At 34.8% G+C, this 24,447-nt stretch overlaps 1 protein-coding gene across 1 annotated transcript in view; it reads right to left on the reverse strand.

The window, feature by feature from the left end:
- Positions 1-17,245, reverse strand: part of LIN28B (lin-28 homolog B) — a 116,204-nt gene extending 98,959 nt beyond the window's left edge. The window contains exons 1-2 of the mRNA XM_040239113.1: positions 17,236-17,245; positions 16,232-16,419 (exon numbers count right to left, since the gene is read on the reverse strand). Of these exons, the coding sequence (XP_040095047.1) occupies positions 16,232-16,419; positions 17,236-17,245 (198 nt within the window). The remainder of the gene's footprint in view (positions 1-16,231; positions 16,420-17,235) is intronic.
- Between the last annotated feature and the right edge of the window lie 7,202 nt (positions 17,246-24,447).

Here is a 24,447-nt window from a genome sequence, read left to right on the forward strand (position 1 = left end):
AAACTCATGTCCATCAAGTTGGTGATGCCATCCAACCATCTCATCCTTTGTCGTCCCCTTCTCCTCCTGCCCCTAATCCCTCCCAGCATCAGGGTCTTTTCCAATGAGTCAACTCTTTGAATGAGGTGGCCAAAGTATTGGAGTTTCAGCTTCAGCTTCAGTCCCTCCAATGAACACCCAGGACTGATCTCCTTTAGAATGGACTGGTTGGATCTCCTTGCAGTCCAAGGGACTCTCAAGAGTCTTCTCCAACACCACAGTTCAAAAGCATCAATTCTTCGGTGCTCAGCTTTCTTCACAGTCCAACTCTCACATCCATACATGACCACTGGAAAAACCATAGACTTGACTTAACGCCTGTCTAATTCCAAAGCTTCTTTCTCTGATTTGCCTACCTTTCAGGTCTTCACTCTTTTAGGTATGGAACCTAAGTAGCTAATCAAGGTTGGGTTCTGATCATTAAGATCTCAAGTATAGATGACAGGAAATTGTGTGACATTTTGAGATTATAAAAGCAGCAGCAACAATTACTGGTTGGACATGAAGGATAAAGAAGAGACAGGAGTCAGAAATGACACTAACTTTTCTTAGCCAACTAAAGCACTTTGGTGAATGTTTGCAATAGGGAGAAGTGAAAAGGTATGTCCTCCAGACTGGAAATCAGTATATATGAAAGGAATTGTCACAGGTGGAAGTTTTACCCAAGGAAAAAGAATAAAGTTCAAGCTCTTTGGACTTAAATAGAAAATGAGACACGTAAGTTCCTCCCCTCCAATATACTGCAGACATTTTAGACTTAGCAATAAATGCAGCAGAGAAGCCACCATCTTTTCTGCTAAAAAAAAAAAAAAAAGAGAGGGGCAGAAGCCCCAAGTGTTCTGGGTCCATAAAAGCAGAGTTTACCATGTGTAAATTGATGCATAATGAACACGTAAGAGTGATATTAAAAGAGAAGCAAACATAAGTTGAACACTAGGTTTTCTTAAAGAAGAGTTTACGTATGCTTTTTTGAATAACATCCATATCTTTCATTCAATGGAAGATAGGGGAAATGTTCCTAATGTATTACACTTTAATGTTCAAGAAATATTTTTGTGTATGAATTATGAAAAGCATTATACTGCACAAAATACAAAATTTGGTAAGACAATTCCACTCAAGAGTTTACAATTTAGTTGGAGACACAACAAAATTTAACAGCAGACAATCTATGACAAAAAGAGTTTTGAAGTTTCTAAGAAGTAAGCGAGCAATTCTAGCTAGAATGATGAGGAAAGTCTTCAGCAAAAGGATCTGAATTTGGGGCTGGATTTTCAAAGATGGCAAGAATTTTCAAAGGCGAACGTAGGAAGGAATTTGGGGAAAGACAGTATTGTCTGTGCCAAGAGGAAGAGGCGAAGACATATAGGCTATGTTGTGATTTGACAAAAGATAACAATTTAAATAAGTATGACAAGAAAGACTGTAAAAGTAGATTCAATCAGGTCATGAAGAGTTGGAATGCCTGGCTAAAAAATCTAAATTCTATTTAAAAACAAATAGCCAATGAAGCTTTGGGGGGCAGGAGCACTTTAAAGAAATTCAAAAATAGCAATGTTTAAGGTGAGGACCAATGGATAAACCTGCCTAATGTCTAGCTGGCCCACCCAGGCCTGAGAGTTTCATCCTCCAGCACAGTTCCACCATGCCCTTTGCCTATTCCTTCCACCCAGTAAGCATCTGACACCCTACCTACCTATAGAGGCTCTTTCACTTGTCATCTCTGCACAAGTATGATGCGAAATGCCCTCCCAGGCTACCAAGTTCCTAGGTATTTCCACAGCATATCTCAAATGACCTCTTCTTTCATCAAACTTTTCTCACTACTAAAAGCACAGGCAATGCCTTAATGCTCTTATCCTAGCACTTATCACTCTGTGGGAACCACTGGTCACACACACAACACACACATATACACACATGCCCCTAACTGCAAGCTTCTTAAAGACAGGGACAGGATATTACCGATCTTTTAATCCTAACACATTGTAAAGCTAATGTTCATTTTCCCTCCTGCCTCTCTACATTCTCCTTTCCTCTGTTGAAACATTCTTTCCCTTATTCATTATCTACTAATTTTTCTACTCTCATCACAAAGTAGTCATCCCCAAAGTAGTCATCCTGACCCTGAAACTAGGTTAGAGCCCTCACAATTATATACTCACAGGACCATGTACCTTTTCCTCTAGGCACTCATTGTGGTTTTTATGTTACTTTCATTTATGTGGTCTGATTGTCTGTCTCCCCTACTGTTCTTTAAATTCGTGAAGTCAGAATCAGAATCCCCGTCTGCTTGTGGCTCACAACTGAAACTGAAGCACTTAGCATAAGATAAGCACATCAATATAAAATTAAAACAGCTAAAAATGTGGCTGGAATCCAGAGAGTCAACAGCACTGCTCTGGAGTCATATTGCTGGCTCAATTGTGTAAATTAGGCAATTCTAATTCTAAGATCATGTTTTTATCTGTAAATATGAGACAATAATAGTAACTATGTTTCAGACTTGAGAAAATTTAATGGATGTAAAACCCTTAGCATGGTACCTTGCACATGCAAACACTATAAAATTACATGATACTATTATCATTCTGTTGTTATTGATGTCATAATCACTGTCATTGCTACAATATTGATCGGCTGTAGCTGAACGGTCTCTTGTGTTGGTGGAATAGAAACCTTGATACAGGGGAGTCTGGATGATGGGAAGACAGGATCAAATGATGGGGTCCATCCCCAGGGAATGATAGTAGTGGGAACTTAGCATCAGCAGTGGCTATAACAAACCAAATACAAATGTCTGTTGATCTGGAGAGGGGCTAGACTAACAGAAAGGAATATATGATTATATTCTGTCTTTTTCAAGTTATTCTACCAAAATTTTACTTATACTCATCATTTTTACATTATTTGAAATACGCATGAAATTTTACTTTTATATTTGCCCTTTTGGTAAACAACATTCAAAAATGTCAAACATCTTTGATTTACTCTATAAAACATAAGTATTACACAATATTATTTATTATTTATTTTTATCTTTCAGACATGAACTATAACTTCTAAAATCCTCTTTAAGTTCATTTTGAGATTCCATGGCCATGCTGCTTAATTTTTTCAAAGGGTCAAAAGTATGAGAGACTTAAACACATGTGGAGCTAAGAAAAGGGATTGCCCTTTAAAATGAAGAAATGCTGGCCCAAGTATCTATAGCACAAAGAAACTTGGGCCCTTCAGCAAGCTTATGCCAAAATTTACAGTGTTTACCCTACTAAATCTGCATTTCCTTACTCATCCTGAAACCAACAAAAAAGCACTTTACGAACAATCTAAGGAAGTAAATAATTAAAACATTTCTAGATCTATCAGTATCAGTTTATTTTCACTGTTAGCCTACTTTATGAGTCAGTCTGTGGTTTAAAAAGCCTTCTAGGCAAAAATGTGCTAGACATACATTATCTTTAGATGACAACTCACATTGAGTGAAACATTTCATATATACTTTCTTTTGGAAATCTAGGAAAATACTTCAAATAATCATTAAGTGTTGAGAAACGTTAAAATTACCTAACCACTCATGGTTTTCATTCAGAACTCACTCTCCTCTTCAAAGTTAGGAAAACCACTGGCAACACCCTTTAGAAACAGTATAAAAGATTTAATTGAAGCTAAGAAAGAAAAGTGGTGAAGGACTAAATTTGACTTTGCTAATGCCCGAAACAGACAAAGTTGACTTCTTTTTTCATAACACCACAATATCCAGCTGTATCAAAAATGTATTCTAAATGAATGTAAAGTAAATTTGATAAACTCTTAATTAATCTGTTTTTAACCTCTTCTCAACTACACGCTTCTGCAAGGGATGATACTTCTGCTAAAGACAGACACTTTCTGCTGAGTGATTGCTTTTCCTGGTATCTCTAGAGCCAGGGCCCCAGGCTTCCTTCCCGAAGGGGAGTGGGGGAGGGCAAAAAGGGAGGCGGACACTAAAGACAGACCACTTAAGGCAGTAATAATTCCTGGTGGCAGATCAAATGATGTTAGGGCAGGGAATCATTTTGGGACAACATAATACTTTAATAATTGGAGTAATTTCTTTTTTCAATTTACAGCTAAAAATGGAAATCTATACATGTATATCAAAATAATGAATTCTATTCTGTCAAAATCTTACTCTGAAGACATTATTCCATGTCTTAAGAGATATTCAAAAAAATTGTTTGAATTTTGTAAATTTGAATAATTGAATACATGTTCACCACTGAATCTCACAGGGTATTATGGATTACCTTTAGGAATATTAATGACTTAATAGTGACCAAATACTTTAAAAATAAAGGCAGAGAATCAGGAAAAGTGGTCAATAACTAACAAGACAACTTCCCTAAGGTTACATACTAAGGCTTTTTTATATTAGAATATCTTTAAAAGAAAATACCTTAAAGAACATGTACTGAAACAAATGTCCCTGTTTACTTAGACCTTCAGATATTTCAACAATTTGAAAAATCATTTCCCATTTAGTATAAAGTTTACTTTAGGAGAAAAAAGTCCAGAAATCAAGTGATTCATCAATCATATATTTACAATAACCTTCATGAAAACAAGTAGCAATATCCCAGGTGGTACTACTCCCCACAAATAAACCTTGTATTAATAGTTCTGACTGAACATGAAGAGACTTAGAGTCATCTAAATTCATTTAAAAATGACTTTTCTCCACACAAGTTAAAGAAAACTTTAGCAGGAGGAAAATAAATGATAACGGGGAAAGCAACCAACTTTTCACTTTCTGATATCAAAGTTTAATAAAAACATGTTACACAGAAAAACCTGGTAGTAATCTTTTTTAACTAGTCTTTATTTCTTAATCTTTTATGTTAAATTCAGAGTGACACTAAGATACTAAATGGATTATTTCAACCAAAAAATGCCAGTACTAATTCAAAACCTTAAAAATAGACTGCTAGGTGTTTTATGAATACTTTGTTATCCAAATAGTAAATAAAGAAGTATCACAAATTTGAAATATTTAGTATCTTAAACCTTTTCTCAATGGAAAATTTTAGTGGCAATTTATAAACATTAAATAAAAGATCAATAAATATTTAAAAGTAACATTAATGAAATAATTGGAAGCTCAAATATTCAATTGTAAAACACATGCAAAATAAATCACTTACTATGAATTTTAATGCCCATGAAAGCATGGACTAGCACATTCCTGACTTCAAACCAGATCCTGGTTATTTACAAATTGATAACCCAGTATTATTAAACTTAAGCAGCTTTTCTACACAACTTCACAAAATTTTCATATTAAAAAATCTTATCTAACCAAATAACTTTGGATGATAGCAAAATCATAGCATTAAATATCATTGCCTTTTTAAAATCTATTAGACTCCGATAAAATGTAAGAAAAAATGCTTTTATGTAAGAACATATTTTATTGAAACATTTTAAATAAAAATGCATGCAGGATTTTAAAACACAGAAGCATTCTTCTTAGAAGTCTTAAAAATAATTATTTGCAGGGAAATATCACTCTCAAAGAACATTATATTTTAAAAATCATCGACAGGATACTTCTTTTAGAACTACTGTTTTTAAAAATATCTTATTTATTATTTGAGGACAGGTCTACTGTTTACTAAAATAGATTTTAAAGGTTTGGGAGAACAGCTTAAAAACAGATTAAAACAATTTTAAAGATTAAAAATTTAATAGTAAATTGTAACATCATGACTAAATCAACCAAATTGAGACTAAACATCAGTGTAAATATTCTAAGAGCTGGATAGCATTTTCCAACAGCTAGCTACACCACTTACTATTATAGAGAGGTGAGAGAAAAGAGGAGCAAAAAGAAATATACCCAATTAGTTCCTTCTTGTGTTTACATGCAATCCTATAACACATTTCTTTTTTGCTATCAGCAAATTTTCCTTGCTAAAATCATCCCAAATACCACTCCTACTTTTTTTACACTGTGAGTTCTGAGAAATAAGCTACAGTTTAGAAACCTCAAACAATGCTACAAGATAACTGACAGAAAAATTTTTGAGTAAACTAAGCAATTACCATGATATAGATAAAAAGATCAGTATTCTTTTATAAATCTATTTAGTTATCTTTTTGGCTTCCAAAAGAACTTCATGGATGTAAACTAAGGTATAGTTATTCAAAACAAATATTTTAATGCATAAAACACAGGAATTAAGGGGCACATTTCAATAAATACTTCACATAACCTTTGATATCTTATGTATTTTGAGATTCATTTCAACTCTGTAACTAACTAATAGGGAAGTCACATGACTTACACAATGAGAAAGAAAGAACAGTTTTCTTTCCTTTCCTTTCCTTTCTACAGGAAGAAACAAAAGCTCGGTATTAGCTATCCAAGGCCAATGGGTGGGGCCTGCAAACCAAAAAGCTGTAATGGATTGAGGTTAATCTTAATGGACGCCCACTCTAACCTTCTGAAAGCATCAAAAACGTGAAAACTGCAACCAGCACTTGTGTAAAATAACACATTTAATGTAAATAAGGTTTTTACAACTAGGAAATTCTACGGATACAGAAACATAATTCAGTTTATAAACAACGGTGCTGTTTTGTTGGGATAAAATCACCTAACTGTGATTCCCTACACAGATACACACACCATCCCCCCACTGACACACAGATACTTCACAAGCTTCTAGAATAAATAGGAGTATCCAATGTCCAGGGTGATGGGTGGTCCTGAGGTCTTGAACCAGAGCTGTATACTTTTAAGGGATGCTGAGATAAGAACAAAGTGTTTTGTGTTTGTTTAAACCTGGGTCTATATTTAAAGTCTTTACACCATTATTGATACAGTTCATAAACTTGTGCTATAATTGATTCAGGCAAATTTTCAGTGTCAGCATACATGCTAGAAATTAAGCACTTTAAAACAAAATACTTTGGGGCTTTTTATAGATTTAATTCAAATTAACTAATTTAATTCACTTAACAGTAATTACTGCATTTTAAGGGTGTTAAATCTCAACCTGAGATATAATATTATATATCATACTTTCACTACCAAGAGGATACTTTTGAATGTCTAATGCCTAATGTCTAATGAAATAGCATGCATTTAAACAAAATTATGTACATCAAATAAGCTGTAGTGCCATGAAAAACTTCAAAAAGTGAAATTAACCCATGTGGATTCACAATCAAGCATCAACTATTAGGCTTATTTTTATTCTCCAGACTTTATTATAAGTCTAATATAAAGAGATTTTTTTTGCAGAGCAGAAAGGCAGGATTTACAAGTGGCCCAAGGAAAAGATAAGCAATGAATAGTTCTGACCCTGGCTTCTCTGGCTTGATCAAGTGGGTCTGCAACCTGAGCCAAAGGGCGCAAATTCCTCCCCATTCAAAATTCTTCAATGGCATGGGGGAGGAAACAGTGAAAGGGGCAAACATGCAAATCCAACTGTCCTGAGATTTAGTATTCAACTAAAAATTTTAATTAGAGAGCTAAAAAAAAAAAGTGAGGTCAAGACTGTGATTACGTTTCTGACTCATAGTTTAACCGATCTTAAAAAGAGCTTTTTGTTTTTTCTTTTAAAATTGAAAAAGATTTATTCATTTATCTTTTTAAATGTATGGCTTATACTTAACTGTGTTAGGTACACGTCTCTAGTATCATTTAATCTATTTAAAGGAGCTGCTGAAAAGTGGAATTAGTTTCCAAGCACCAATGTTGCCATATTGTAAGCAAAATGATGTGTTATAAAAATCTGAGCTTCAGAGAAAAGTTGATGGGATTCATTCCAAGCTGTACAACACATCAATGATCTATTAAGTATTTAAAGTGATATAACCTGTGTTGTCAGACTTCTGTTACAGACTGAATTAAAGATAAAGATAATTCATTTGAAAGAAAACATGTTAGGATAAAAAAAATTTAGAAATTATAGTTAGGAACATTCTAGTTTCTATCAATAATGACTTAGGGAATTGCTTACAAAGCTTAAGAAACGTTCATGAACAGATGAAAGCCAAAGTACAATTAATTTGAAATTTACAAATATAGAATAAAACAATAAATATTTTAGCTATTAGCAAACATACAAGATTTTAAAATGGAAGCTACCTTTAAGATTAACAAAGGTAATAAATTTCAGTGGGGTTTGATTTTTAGATGTCTTATAACAAAAGCTGGTAAAAATTAAGCATTTTATTAATAGCACAATAAAATAACCTGATTCTCAGCAATACTAAAGATAGTTTAGTTTCTATACATGAAATCTGAAAACTATATAAGACTTATGAGAATGATTGTGAGGAATCATTGCATTTAGTTCAGAAGTTTAAAAACAAACATTTTTTTCATCATAATTATCCCCAAATTACTGGTAGAGGAGCACAATTAAACTTTGTAAAAAGAAAGTGAATAGTACATGGGAAAATGAGTCTCTGCTCCATACCGTGTATGAAAAGAATGTGAATTAATTGGAAAAATCTTATTAAGAAGTTTGCTAAAAGGAAGAAAATAGGAAGAACATACAGCAATCTGGAGAGCAAAACTCTTATTAAGCCTTTACACTTAGTATGTGATCAGTTAAAAAAAAACAGTTGAATAGATAAATTACTGAACAGTAAGTTTTTCTTAGAGTAACCATTTTCTTAAAAGTTAATACTTGGATACAGCCATCTTGCTGATTTAAAGCTCTAAGAATATCTATACAAAAACTCAGTGGAGAAAGAAATCCATTAAATTTCTGACAAGAAATATGAACATCAATAAGCTTAATTATGTCCTTTAGGCAAGCAGTTTATGTGTGTGAAAAAGTACCATTAGGATAAATGAAATTAAGATTGAAGATCAGTGAAATGTATACTAATTAATCTTACTTTCACAAGCACAAAAAACTACTGGTGGGGAAAAGGTCACTGGCAAGCAGAAATAAACAAAAACAAAGAACATAAAATAAGGGTGGAATGTATTCATAAGGATACTGGATTGTTGCTTATAGCTAAATACACAAAGTTAAAAGAAAACAGGGCAGTTAACTAGTTAATATGACATTGATATCACCCAGGACAACAGAGCCTTTTTTCTTCAAGGATGACTACAAATGGGCGCAAGGGATCTTTTGGGGTGAGGAAATGTTCTGTATCATGATGGCGGTGGTAGTTACACAATGTGTAAAAAGTCATCTCATTTTATACTTAACTTTGGTGAACTGTATTCTATATAAATTATACCTCAATTAAGTTGACAAGGCAAAAAATAATTGACATGAGCTTAGTATCTTTTGAAAATTCTGACAATGATTTACTTGGTGAAAGTGTTACTAAAAATACAGTGCTTGAAATAAAGACTAAAACCAAACCTGGATCATTAGAATTGTTAAATGATTTTCATGTATGCTCCCTCAGTTGACCCCTACCCCACCCCTCAAAAATAGAGACCAAAATTATTATTGCCACATTTTACCCATGAGAATACTGAAGCTCCTTGGAAGCAACTAGTCAAAAGAAAGAACTCCACCAAGTGGCACAGCCAAACTCAAACCTTCCTTTCTGGTATTTTCTCCCTCATTCTACCACATGACATCTCCTTTGTAACAGTAACTATGTACAAACACTGCTGAGTCCTTATGATCTGCCCAGTTCTGTGTTTAATGCTTTACATGTGCAGTACCATTTAATCCTCATAATAACCCTATACAAAGCAGGTAGGTTCTTGTTCCTTCCTTTGTAAGATACTGAAACACTGACAAGGTAACTTACTTGCCCTACAAACATAATAAACTGGGATTTGAACACTGATCTATTTGACCAAACTCTATCCCACTGTATCTCATGAGGATTGAATAATTATTAATAGAGCAATAGGTATTAAATTATCACAGCAGTTCTATTGAAGACAATATTTCATATCTTCCCCTTAGCTTACACTGAAAAATATACGAACTGAATATGTATACCTGAATACACAGGTAAAACCTCACGATACAACAAACCATTAGCAGTAAAACAAAAACATCACAAAATTACATCCAAGTCTCAGTTTATATACTGATGTGTTACACAATATTAAACCATACTGTATACCATAAAATTATAATAAAAAGACTTACAGTTCAGTCATCAAAATTAAGCTATAATATTATGCAATACATTTTGTCTAATTTGACAGAGAGCACATAAAAGATACCAGTTTAATTTCCGACCACAAATACATACTACTGAGTTACACATCATATATATAACTTACTCAAGATTTTATCGTGGCAAAGACTAGTTTACATTTTAGTTTATTTAGTCAACACAAACTTGCTAGGCAGTTTATACAACAGAGCTCTAGTCTTCAAAACCCACCAAAAGTTAGGTATTTTTATTCCAATTTACGGTTGATTATAGAAAGAAATATAAGACTAAAGCTACCAATTATCAATAAAAGTTATTTGAGACATTTCTAAACTGTCAAAATTTAGATAGGAAGGGGGGGAATCATCAGATAATCTTCTAATTTATTGCCAGATAGAAGATAAGATTAATCCTGATGTATCAAAATGCAACAGAATGAACACTTTTGTTACTCAATTGATACTCTTCAAAAAGTCATTTCTCAATGTACTCCCACTGATCTACAACTTGTTTTTTAACATATTACTGCTATCAATTTGTCTGATTATTAGAAAATATTATCAAATTATTTTAGAGAAGAATACAAATAATTTGTTTCATATAACTGTATGTTACAATGCCATACTACATACTGAACAAGTTGAACTTCCAAGGGAGAAATTTCTCAATATTAAGTTTCAAACCAAGTCTACAAAATATCATATCTAATGTAAAAATTTTCCAGTTTCATTAGTCAGAAATATCCTTTACTTTACTTATTGAGGTTATACTTGGTTTAGAAATAAAAACTACAGTACATCATATTTTTAACTAGTAAATTTAATTCCCAATACCAATAAAACTGCTCAGTTAAGATATACAAAACTATCTGTAATAGAAATTATATAATTTCTGAACAGGAAGATAATTCAAATTCAAACCCTTATTAGGGTTCCTTGGTGTCAAAAGCAACAAAATTTACAACAAAGGACCTAGCATGTTGAGGGCAGGTAACAAGTTTTTAATTTCTTAAGAAACCCAAGAACTCTGAGATGAGTCAAAGATAGCTTATAAGATGTTACACTACACTTGTAAGTGGCTTGCAACTTACATATTTGTTTAAAAAAACAATTCTTCAATTTATCAGCTTCATTTGCTGTGAATGGTATAAATAAGAGGGAAATATTTAAGCAATACTGCTTAAAATGAGGAGGAAAGACACGGTCTTAATTATGTACACAATTCATTTTATGTTTAAACCAAATGAGAATATCACTTTAGAAGTATAAAAGGTCCTGAAAATGGATCACCATTTGAAAACTAGAAGGAAAGTACCCAGTATCTTTTAAAATAATTAAAGCCTTATAAAATTTTTATTTAAATACCTTTAAATGTGACTTTATGATTAAATAACTTGAAAGCATTTCACTTGGGATTCTTTCGAATTGGTCAACTGGGAAATTCATCTGGAAAATTTGGTAGTTTCAGGAACCATTTTCAAAACGTTAACATGCATAACTCACTAACAAATTAGCTATAATTGTTACATGATCACATTTTAAATTTCCAAGATTTCAATCTAAATATATGTATTTTTTAACAGTGACATTTATCAACAGCACCAAGGATAAAAATAATCATATGTATTCTGAGTTTGGAAAATGTTTTCATACTGAACTATAAAGTGATATGGCTAATAAATTAACAATTAACTATTATGAAAAACCCTTAAACATGAGCACATTGTAGTAAATTAACTTTCATAACTGTGTAGCTAATTAATGTTAAAAACACTGAGTCATGAACTCTGTCCTACGTCAATTGAACTGTGTATAATACTTCAATTATTATATATTAAATATTAGCCATCTCCAAATATTTTTACATCCTATACTGTAATAATTACTCATTTATTCTATTTTCATTATTCTTTGATATGTTTTTGAGCAAAGTAATAAAAGGAACATAAATTATATAAAATCTTTGTAATATAGGCATTTGTATTCTCCATACACATCAAACTAAAAATCAGAAATAGAAAGCATAAAAAGAAAACATCAATAGTTAAAAGGTAAATACAGACTTCAAAACCAAATTAAAATACTATTGAAGACAACTAAGATAATTGCTAAATGATGGTCATTTTTGAAAAAAATTCTTCCATAAATTGTGAAGCAAATGAAATATTTATGTTAAAAATTCTTTGTATCCTAGTTGATGGCTAACAATCCCAAATATATAACTCAGCAAGAAAATATTATTATGCAAATGAGCTGTAGAGAGGGTAATAAGGAGAATGGATTCTATACTTCCTCTGGACAAAACAAAGTTCAAATGATCATTTTATCTTATTAGTTGAGGTAATGACTTTAAAAATAAATGTAAATATCTACATAAAGAAAAAGTTACATAACATCAACAGGTAGTTATTGAGTAATACTGCCCTCCTTCATAAAGGATCTAGTATTTAATTACCATGTGATTCATTTAAAATATCATCACATATTAAGTCCTATTAAAAGATAACAATATTTCAGAAACTTGACAAGAGACCTTTCCAGGTAATTTAAACATGTTACTATATAATCTGTGGGTGCAAAATTTTTAAAAAATTATTAATAATAATAAACTGATAAGAGTATTAATTATTGGCACTTACATAACTTGACATAACCTGAATAGGAAGCTATACTTACATATCTGTATTAACCATCTATATTCTTCCTTCAGTTAAGAGACAAGATTCTGTTTTGCACTGTTTGCTTAAGTAAGAAATTTCTACAAATTTATTCTACTTACAAACTAAATCATTATCAAAAATTTTAAGGAACATCTTAAAACTATGACAAAATTCACAAATATAACATTTATACCTTTTTGTTAAGTTTTAAAAAATACTGAATGCTATCAATGTTTCACTATTAACATGTGTCAAAATACATCTATTCATTACAAATCCATAAAAATACGATTATTTAAATCACCAGCTAACATCAGGAAGTCCAATAAAGACAGTCATTTTAAACCAGTGGTCACATACCATGTTCAAACAGCAGTCTTATTATATTTATTAACAAGTCTGAAGATACAGAAAGGACAGTACCTAAGTCTTGGGTTTATTTTTTAGGACTTGGTGACATTATAGAAACTAAATCAAAGTTTGACTGTATTGTTGCCAATAAATTTGAAACAGAATTATGTAACCAAAAATGTCCAGCTCTATTTTAAGAATACATTCATATATTCTCTTAATTTTCATAGCAACTTAATGCTTTTGATGTGCAGTTCTTTGCAGTCAATATTTTTAAAGGAGAAAAAAATATCCTGGGTGCTTTGGCATGAATTTTTAAATATTATTTTAAAGTAACTAAAACCATTTTTTAAATTTTTCCCGAATATATACTCTTAAAAACATGTTTCAGAATACTTTTTTAAAACTCCAGTAACACATGTACTTCTAAACAGTCCAAAAAACTCCCATTATTTCATATATTTAAAATAATAATTAGATGCCACTGTAGTTAAACATTTAAAATTCCTAATTATCTATGATGCCTTTTCATTACAAAATAATATATATATAATGGGGAAAATCTAATTTTAATTATACATAAAATCTAATATGCTTTCAAAAATGCTCATACAGTAAAAATGGCAGCTAAGAAATAATTTTTTAAATGTCTTAAAAACTTTTATGAAATCATCATGAAACACAACCTGATTTGTAAAGTGATGCTCACATGATCCCTGCACACATCATTATGGCCATCAAATTGTTACTTGCAGTTGAGCTGCTGAAATCAGTGGAATTCTGCCTTCCTCAAAATTTTATGTTACCAGTATAAGACAGAAACCCCTTCACCTAGGCATCAAAGTCAAGAAGAAACAAAAGCAGAAACAGTAACAAAGAAACAGATTCAAAATAATTTTCCCTGGAGAAAAATAAATATATTTTAAAACACAAATACTGTAACCATTAAAAAAGGCCCTTAAATATCACTTTTTAATTTTAAATTTGAAGATTATTACTGCCCTGATTTTTCTTACATCACAAAAATACTAATACTTGAGTTTTATTGACTTTTACATACTTTTTCCTAAGAATATATCCAGACTGTTCTTATGAAAAATACACATATATTTGAGACATTTTTAAAATCACATATATCATTTTAATACTCTTTAGTAAATACATGATGTGTAACAGAAGATTAAAGTAAGTCTAATATGAATAATCTATGTTGTACTCTAGAAACTGTTCACCATTTATATAAAAAAACTTTTTCAGCAATACAGCATTTCTTAATTTGGTAGATATAGAAATGCTTATCAACATATAACCATGAAATTGCTTAAAACTGGATGACTCATTGTTCTCAACATTAATATCAGTTAATAAAATGTCTAATATTTGAATATATTAAAAGGTAAACATAGAAAACCAAATTATAACAAGGTGTGATAAGACAAAGAAGAAAAGGGCTATTTTTTTTCATTCATCTATAAAACAAATTTATGAGATTGTAAAGAACAATTTAACAACCTAAAGAAGGTTCAAAGAGGGGAAAGCCAGAGCCTGAGAGAAAATGGATTTGTCAATGATTTCAGTCATTCTGTATAGGGAGGAGAAAAGCAGAAAATGTGGCTTCATTCTGCCATATAAAATAGGAGGCATAAAATCCAGTAGCCTGTCTGTGGACTTCTATTTATGTATTTAAACCCTGCTTCAATTCACAGATTATGCTGATCCTTCCACATGTAAACAGCCAATAATGATAGCCAGGCCTTTAGGAAAGGAAAACACACCACACAGCAAGGTCAGGAAGCTACCAAGCACAGGACAACAGATCAAAACAAAATGGTTTCATATGTTTCTATTGTTTATATACTTAATTTGAAGATGATATTCCTTAGGGAGGAAAGGAGGCTGTAAATTATTACCAGGAACATGCAACATACTATCAATCAAAACATAATTTTTTTGCAAATACACTAAGTATTTCCTGCATGTATCTATGTTAGTGAACCTGTAAGACTGATATCCATGCATTCAATTCTTTTTAACTCAGATATCAAGCTAAAATAAACCTCTTTAGTCTTAAATCCCTTTACTTCGAATAATTCTTTACAGATCATTTATATTTCTCCAACTTCTTTGGATTAAATAATCAAGCTTGCAAACTTGTAGATACCTTTTTTTACTAAGAAGAGTGAAAGGGGAAGATGTATTCATTTTCTTGTTTCCGGATAAAATTTCGAAAATGAGAAGAAAAGACAGCATATTTGTTATTTAAGCATCTTTTATTTTTTTTTTTTTTAGCATCTTTTAAAATTAAAACACAATATTAGCAACGGTGGAAATTTGCCTCAAGTAGCCAACTAGTACATTTTAAACACACAAACTAGAGCCGCCACTGGCCACATGTTTTTTTTGAGTTCAGTCTCTTAAAGAGACAGTATCCTTGGATCTATGCCCTACACGGAGCACGTTTCTAAAATGTCTGATTACCAAAAATTCTCTCCTACATTTCTTCATATCCATACTAGATCAACAATGTCCGACTTTATTTTACTGTGAAATCAAATTATTTTAACTTGAATCTACAAATCACTATAAGCAAATATAAAATAATTGGGGAAGCTACCGTGATTAGAGGCGTCTAAAATAAGGGTACCTAGAGATTCTTATAGTAAAAAACTGGCGTGTTTTTTTTTTAAACTTAGTATGATCACCGCTTCTTAATTCATTTTCCACACACAAACCACATAATATTGTAACCAGTAACACCGGAAGCTACACTACAATTTCGCTGTGCAAAGAAGAAGGGAAATTACTGAAGTCAACAAGCACCCAGAACTGAAATTTCAAAGATTTCATTTTCTGTTTAGGAAAAGACACGCAGGAAAGAGCCCATGCACATACCCTAAAAACTACAATCACTCGTGATTTTAAAGATTTTGAAGGACACATTATTGTAAGTCAGTTGACAAAACTACCGGTCAGTTCCTCCACATAGAAACAAGTAAAGATGGGAAGCAAAAAAACAAACAAAAAAACCACAGTCTGGCTTACTTGGTGTACAAATACATCGACTGGAATATCCAAGGGGCTTCCCTCTCGGCTTATCATGGAGATGAATCCAAATCCCATTCGCACGTTGAACCACTTGCAGTGGCCAGTTCCGTGCAAAACCTGGGATTCGTCCTCTGCCTGCTCTGGCAGCTTCCCGGGCTCTTCTCCACCACCTTTGCCTGCCCCGCCTGAGTAGAACAGGACAAAAAAGTCAGTTAGTCAGTAGTCCCAAACAGTTCATTGAAAGGGGGGGGGGGGTCCCCCTGGGGAGGGGGGCTCGGGGCGCGGACCGGGGGGGGGGGAGTTACTAAATGGTTGATTCCTTTTTTTCTGCAAAAAATAAATTGAAGGGTTAAAGGGGGAAGCGGAGGAGGGAGGAAGCCACAATGTTCTATCGATCACAACTTCCACGTTTCTGTACATACGTGTACTTTTTCATTTAACTCCGTTTTTCAGCCACATATTACAGTACAGCAAGCGATACTTTACTTGCATATTGCTGATTTAACAACTCCCATTTACAAAAAGAATTTTTCAGCGAAACTAATTCTTTCCGGCATGCACGAGGAGGAAAGAAATCGTGAAGATGATTAGAACTAGTTAATGCACATGCGGCAGCACTGAATCCAGGGTTATTTGCAATGTGCATTCCCCTCCCCCCCAATAACTTTCGATTAAAGTTGGGGTGGAATGGGGGAGGGGGCAGGTGTATAAAAGTTTTCTCGGGCTCACTAACTGAAACTGCGCTTAATCACACTCAAACAATTCAAACAATAGTCCCCTGAAAGCTTTTCAAGTTGTGAATCAGTGTGGGCGGTACAAAACATTTTTGGAGATCTATAACAATAGGTTGCAGAAAGCCCCACTGCGCGACGGGGGGTGGGGGTATTGCTCAGTATTGGGGTAAAAAGGGGAAGGGAGGGACGGGCAAAGAAGGGTGGGAGAGGGGGAGGGGGAGAAGGAAGAGAGAAAATCACAGTAAAACAATAGAAAAGAAAATTAACCTTCGGCCATGTTGCCCCACGGGCCCTCTGCTCCAAACTCGTGAGATGAAAACTTTCCCTTTGGAACGGAGTGGTCTTCTGCATCAATCTAACATCTTGATTTTGTGCGATCACAAATTTAGCTCGCATGGTCTAATGTGCTTTCCCTCTTTTGATTTTTTTTCTCTTCTCTCTCCAGTTTCTGGCCCCCTGAGCACACGTGACTTTGTCAATTACATGCTTTCTTGCTACTAATTTCACCTCGGATCCTTAAGGGGCTGGCAAGAGGAAGAGATAACCAATCGCCATTTCATCTATGCTGACATCAAAATAATTTATGAATGAACACGAAAAACTCAAACATGTTATCTTAAAGACAATTTGGGACGCTTCTTTACGATAAATCAGAATGCCGATTTCGTGCTTTTACTTAAACACAATGGAGGGTCCTTTTGAATCGTCGATTTAAAGAAACGGCACAGTCATATATGTGCACACGCGTGCCTTACACACAAGCCTGTCTAAATAATCTCATTTAGGGGGGAAAAGCTATTTAAATAAAGCAACCGATGTTATGCTCCCCCCGCCCCAAGAATTCAACTGATCGGTAACAACAAACCTGCTTAGGATGCAAATTTCACATTTAATTCAACTCTTAGAGGAAAATATGCAATTTACAAAGGATCTAATTGAACCTAATTACACATCCATGAAACTTTATATAATGGTAATCTACACCCACAGTAAGAGAAATGCACACAAGTACCTGATTGTGCCCTGAAATATTTCTCAAATTTAAAATAAAATCCTACCGGAAAAATCGCTATCACCTTCATGCAGTCAAATTGTGTTTAGGTTACCGTTTCGGAACATTTTGGAGGGGGTTGGTAAGGAATTGTACTTCACAGGTTTCTCCGCCATCTCTTTCCGGGGGAGGAGATGTGATTAATGACTTCCTAAATAACAGCCCAGTTTTCCAGCCTAACATAGAGTGAACCTCAATCAGTGGCGATTGTTCCCCAAGAGCAAGGCGACGTATGTATGGGCAGGGAGGGGGAGGGGAGCGCCAGGCAGGCGAGGTGAAGAGGAGCCAGAGAAAGAGGTGGGGGAGAAACAGCGGGCGAGGGTGGGGGGAGGGGTGAAAAAGAGGGGCCATTGGGAGGAAAAAGGTAAATTCACATCTTATTGACTGGACCCTGACATTGTAAAAGTGCACTACCAGTGGGTACAAGAGTTGAATAAACGAAAATTTAATAACGGATTAGGCTCCTACCGTCCCTTCCACGACCAGCACCCCAGTTTCAAAATGCTTATCCTTTTACCTTTCAGATTGTTACAAACGATTGTTGATTACTAGATGCTGACACCAATATTGCCTCCCTCATCGACTACTAGAGTAAATACTATAGATCAACTGGAAATGCTTGATTTCCTTTAGAATATAAAATAACACCGGTCTTTGAAACATTGAAACGCACCACCACCCTTTCCCCCACCCCACCCCCCATTTTCTTAAACAAGCAGTTTACCGAGAAACTGTACAGATACCACTTCCCTTCGGCAAAGCTACCGAGTTTACCCTCCCCCACCAAACCCGCAATCCACCTCCCCCCCAACACACTCCTAACTCTTAACACTGTTTCACACAAACTAAAACGTAGGGATTCTGAGTCCAAAAGCTTTGGAAAACCCACAGAATCCTCCTATTTACACCTTCTCCCCATATTAAACAATGAAATGGACAATTATACTAATTAGTTCAGATCTGAAATAAATGGATGTATACAAATAAATGTTATTTTCAGCTGTTTGTGGTAAAAGGCTTCATTGGAGACTGATGAATTTGAAAAGATTTTTTGTCCGTTTCTTTCTTTTGTTGTTTCTCAAGAGAGGGAGCAAAGCTATCTCATTTTATTTACTTTGGTGGAGAGGGGGAGATAACCATGTGCCAGCTGGTAAGGAGGAAAGAAAAAGTATAAAAATGCAAATTATTTTGCAAGAGTCCCAAAAGCTTGAAGCTCTGAAAAAAAAAATGCTAACATTATTTGTCATTACTTTATTAGAAATCAACTGATTACACTGACCTATAATGAAATAACTTTAACAATGTTACTCCAGGTTAAATGTTTTGAATAATAGGAAATATAAAAATTAATTTAAATCAATAGTGGGGGTTTTAATATTTTAAATGAATCACTTTTAAAAATCAACATCTGATAACAGAAATAACATGAAAAGTATTAACACAAATTGAGGACATGTCATTATGTAAAATTATCATAAAATTCACAGGTAGTGTAATTTAGTTTTGTCACTGACACACAGCTGATAAACAATATTTTATGTTTGTTTTTAATCAGAAAATGGCCTAATCAGCATAAACTCAAACATGTAGGTGGGTTCTGAATTCTTATTTGTTCAATATGATGAAATTCAAACCTATAAATACATAGATGAAAAGTGGGAAATACCATAAGTGAACCACATTGGTGTTATGAGATTCAGTTTTGCCGGAATGGGTGCCTCCAGTATTAGTGGAATTAAGGTAGGGTTCACTGGACTGGTCACTGGTGTCAGAGGTTATCGACTCATTCATTTCCTGAGAGGGACATCGGCCTTTCAAGTCGTGTAGAAAGCTTTTTCCAACCGGGAACTTTGAGAAATCCTCTAACATTCATTCACAGAGAATTTAAGGCAAATGCATTTACATACCTGGGGGAGGGAGGGGAAGTGTGGAGAGTAAAAGAAAGGAGAGGAGGGGAGAGGAGAGGGAGGAGAAGCAGGGAAGGGGATGGGTAGGGAGGGAAGAGAAGGGAGACAGTGACATAGAAAATACCAGTTTCCATTTCAGGGATATGGCACTGTCTTTGAACATAGACTCATCTTTTTCTGCTCCCTGCCCTCAATCTTTTGAGCCTAAGATCCTTGTTTAAAACTAACCATAATCTTTTTAAGCTCATAAAGTTCTTCTTTCACCTAAAATGGTCTCTTGAATCTCCTAGAACGCTTTCCAATTTGTCACCTTCCTGAAGTCTTCTGGTTTTAATTTTTGTCTCATTTCCTACTTGTTTTTAGTGCCAGAAAGACCTGTGCTTGACTCAGAACGAATGTTTTATACTTGTGGAAGCCAAATGTTTCAGTAGCTTGATTTATCATACTTCTTTCAAAATGTCTTTAAAATGAGTTCAAGTAGCTACAAAGAATCCTCAATGCACTGGGGGTAAAAAAAATATATATCAAGGAAATAACTTATTAAATGCCCGTTGGTTATCACAATCTAAAATTTCTACAGTTATGAAACGAAATACACAATTTTTTCTTTCTTTTAAAAATTCCAACAGTACAATGCAAGGAGCCGAACTAGGTTCCAGAGCCCACCGTTGTTGTTTTCAAGTAAAAGCAATGAGTGACTTCAATACAGCTGAAACAATGCTTCGGTTCTTCTTAAAACTAGGAGGAGGGGCTGCGGCACCATGGCGAGCGGCTCCACCCGTGCTCCCCTCCCGGCAAATGAGGCCGGGGTCTGCAGCCCGCTCTGCCCTCGCAGCCACGGAGCTTCAGGCGCAGCCCCGCGCCCCAAGGTCGCCGAGACCCCCAGGTCAGCGGATCTGCCCCTTCCCTCCACCGCCCGCCCTTGCCACTTCCTCTCCCCTTTCTCTCTTCAGTCACCTTTTCCTTTATTCACCACATCACCGCCTCAGTTCTAGAAGCTGAGCCCTTCCAAAGAAGGCTGAGGATTTTTCACTAGTTAGGGTACTTTCACATTTGTCATTTTGTCCCAACCAAATGAACACCGAACAAAAGGAACCCTTGCCTCCACTGGGATGGAGGCAACGTTTGGCACAATCTGCTACCTTCATTGCATTTCCAGACATATATCATTTATAATCTGATCTCTTCATCTCTGATATGTCAAAGTCTCCGCAATCAAAAAAGTGAAGTCGGGGGGTGCGGAGCGGTTATCAGAAGCGGCCAAGAAAAGGAGCACCCCACCCCCTACTCCCCGACCAGGCCATGCCTAAAATGGAGCTGTCTTCAGACCCCTGGCGCCGCCGTCCTTTCGGGAAGCCACGAAAACGTCGCCGTGCGCCTTTGGAGGGTCAAGAAAAGCCGTCTGTGGGGAAGGCGGTGGGGGGCAAACGGAGTGGAGGGTGACCAGGGGCGATTTTAGGGAACCCCTTCTCTGGCCGCGGCGTGAGGTTTCCCGCGCAAAAGCTGCGGACCCGCACGTCGGGCAAACTGTTGCCTATCCCTCCCACTGCGTTTCAGTAAACTCCTTTACTGGCAAGTAACTTTCTTGAAATTCTTACAATACGGAGTCAAATGAAAGGAGTGCCTCTGCTGTTGATCTTACAACAGAGGCACTTTAGAATATGGGGGCTATTTGTTTTTTTTTCCCAAAGAGCACAATTCCGTTCTCGTTTAATTTCCTTATCTGAGAGCAAAATGCTCTGTCTTAACACAATTGTTTCGATTTGGTAATTTTTACACAGCTATAAAAATCTCTTAAAATTTTTCCTTAAATATTTTAACATATTGCCCTAGGTATAATTAAATAAAATTACGGAAATACAGAAAACAATAGCATTTTAAGTTTGCCAGACAAATTGCCTCTATAGTTCAAGCATTGAACAACAATGCTTGAAAACAACCATTTGCAAACGTTTTCTTCATTTTGGTTAGTTTTTAGAACAACAAAATTATTTCAGAAAGGGGACATTACTTTAACACCATCATTTTGTAAAAGTTTATTTTTTAAAACGAATAGCAAAAAATCACTGTTAACATACTTCAATTGAAACAAAAAAATTTTATTGTCACTCCTCCCAAATATTTTCTGAATTGTCCTAAACAAACACTTGGCTATGTAATTTTAATTATGACCACAATATGTTAGAGAAATCATTTAGTAATAAGCATTTAGTTATTTTACCTTGCCCAGAACAGCACAAAATGAAGGTTGTGTTTTATTTGAAAAAAATGAGTCCCATGTTTTTCACCTGTACTACTTGAACAGGTATGCTTAATTTAGAGATCTTTTTGCAATAAATATTGAGTCTACAGAAATGACACTAAATAATGTAAGCATACAATTTTTTCCCCTCTGAGTTTATTCTTTAAAACTTAATCTCATCAAAACAAATAATTAAGAGTAGGGGCTGTTTCCTAGGTATTTCCTTTAATATCTTCATTTTCAGTCTATTTGGGGGAAAAGGATAGGTAGGAGGAAAATGGAAAGGGAAAAAACACTACAAGAGTAAAAGATGAGGCAAATGAGAAGAAATCTTCAGGCTTTAAAGATGTCTGTGTGAGAGGAAAATCTGTGGAGAAAAAGGATCCAGCTACAAACTGGAGGCCAGAGTTCTGGTCTCATTTAATGACCTTGTGACCTTGGACCATTAAGCTTCTCCAGCCCTCAGTTTCCTTACCTGCAAAGTGAGGATCTTGGAGCAGTTGATACTCAAGTCTTAGGCATAAATGTAATCTCTGACAATAATCTTTCTTTTGGGGAAAGTGCAATCTCTCCCTGGCCAAGCCCTTTTTAATCACGAGGAAACACAGACATGAAACTTTATTGCACTCACTTAACACATTGGTGTTAACATTACTTCCAGCAGAAGAGAAAAGGGCCTCTGGACTGCCTCCAGTATGCCCCCAGAGGAAAACCACAATCCAGAGTAAGGGGAAACTAGTTGGTAAATTAATATATTGTGGCAACTTTTCAGAATCTTCTTTTTCATGGTACTCTTTAGAGCATCACCTCTATGTCAAAGGATTCACTCTAGAAAAAAAGTAAAGTGCTGTCAAAAGACAATGCCAATCAGTGGTCTACTCACTAAACCTTTTGATCCCTACTGCTTTCCTCTCTCCACCTACAATCCTGTATTTGATAAGCTTAACACTAGAATAATATCTTTTTACTTGTACTTATAAATGCTCATGAACTCTGTCATCTTATAGCTTTTAAGAGTTTTGATAGCATTAGTCAAGAGAAGAGCCAAGACATTAAATCCACAAGAGCAGAAGCCAGAATAATACATTAATCGCATTCATGAGTGCTCAGGGGCTCAGTGGGTCCAACTCTTTGCAACCCCATGGACTGAAGCCCACCAGGCTCCTCTGTCCATGGAATTTTCCAGGCAAGAAAATTGGATTGCCATTTCCTCCTCCAGGGGATCTTTCTCACCCAGGGATCGAACCCCCATCTCCTGTGTCTTCTGCATAGCAGGTAGATTGTTTTACTGCAGAACCAAGAGGGAAGCCTGGCAATACACTGTTACTAATAAAACCATTTGGAAAGAAGAGTGCTGTCAGTTTTCAGGTAATTTCAGTAATACAAGAGAATATTTACACATCAAAAACCTAGGTTTTAAAGTACACCGGAACAAATGAAAGGGTATATATTTTTTAAGCATAGGTTTAAGATGTTAAAAGTTCACATGATGCATTTTGTATTAATAGCATGTTAGTTGCTCAGACATGTCCACTCTTCACAACTCCATGGACTGTAGCCCGCCAGGCTCCTCTGTACAAGGAATTATCCAGGCAAGAATCCTGGAGTGGGTAGCCATTCCCTTCTCCAGGGGAATCTTCCTGACCCAGGAATCAAACCAGGTCTCTTGCATTGCAGGAGGAATCTTTACTATCTGAGCCTCCATAGAAGCCTATTAATATAATGAAGAACTAATTTGATACAAACTGGTGAAAAGCAAAATAAATGGGACTCTCCTAGAGTAGGAAAATTCTCTAATTTCCTGAAAAAATGTCTAATATATCGCACTATTTATCTTATAGTAAATTATTTAAAAACAGCAGCAAGTCTCTATCGTTAATTTAACAAACACTTGTGAGGCCTCTTTTCAAAATGAACTCACAAAAGGACTTACAAAAATGAACAAGCCAACTACTTTTTATTCAGGTCCATAAGCATTTAAATATTATCTATTTTGCCTGAGACAGGGAAAAAGCAATCATGAAATTCAATACTGCTAAAATTAGGAGGAAAAAGAGTTAATTAGAAGATTTCACCCTTGCAATTCTGGTGGGAGTATTAGTTTATAAATGAAGCAATCCAGAGTACAGTAGAATACATGATTCCCATCTTGCCACAGTGGAGAATTTCTGAGAGCTGTCACATTTCCTCATATGCCTCCAGTGATCTTTTTAAATAAATGTCAGTTAAGTAAAAATGTAATTGAAAAAAAGACTAACCTGGGGCTGATGAAACCTGGT

This window comes from Oryx dammah, unplaced genomic scaffold (genome assembly GCF_014754425.2).
Source record: "Oryx dammah isolate SB20612 unplaced genomic scaffold, SCBI_Odam_1.1 HiC_scaffold_4, whole genome shotgun sequence".
Classification (NCBI taxonomy): domain Eukaryota; kingdom Metazoa; phylum Chordata; class Mammalia; order Artiodactyla; family Bovidae; genus Oryx; species Oryx dammah.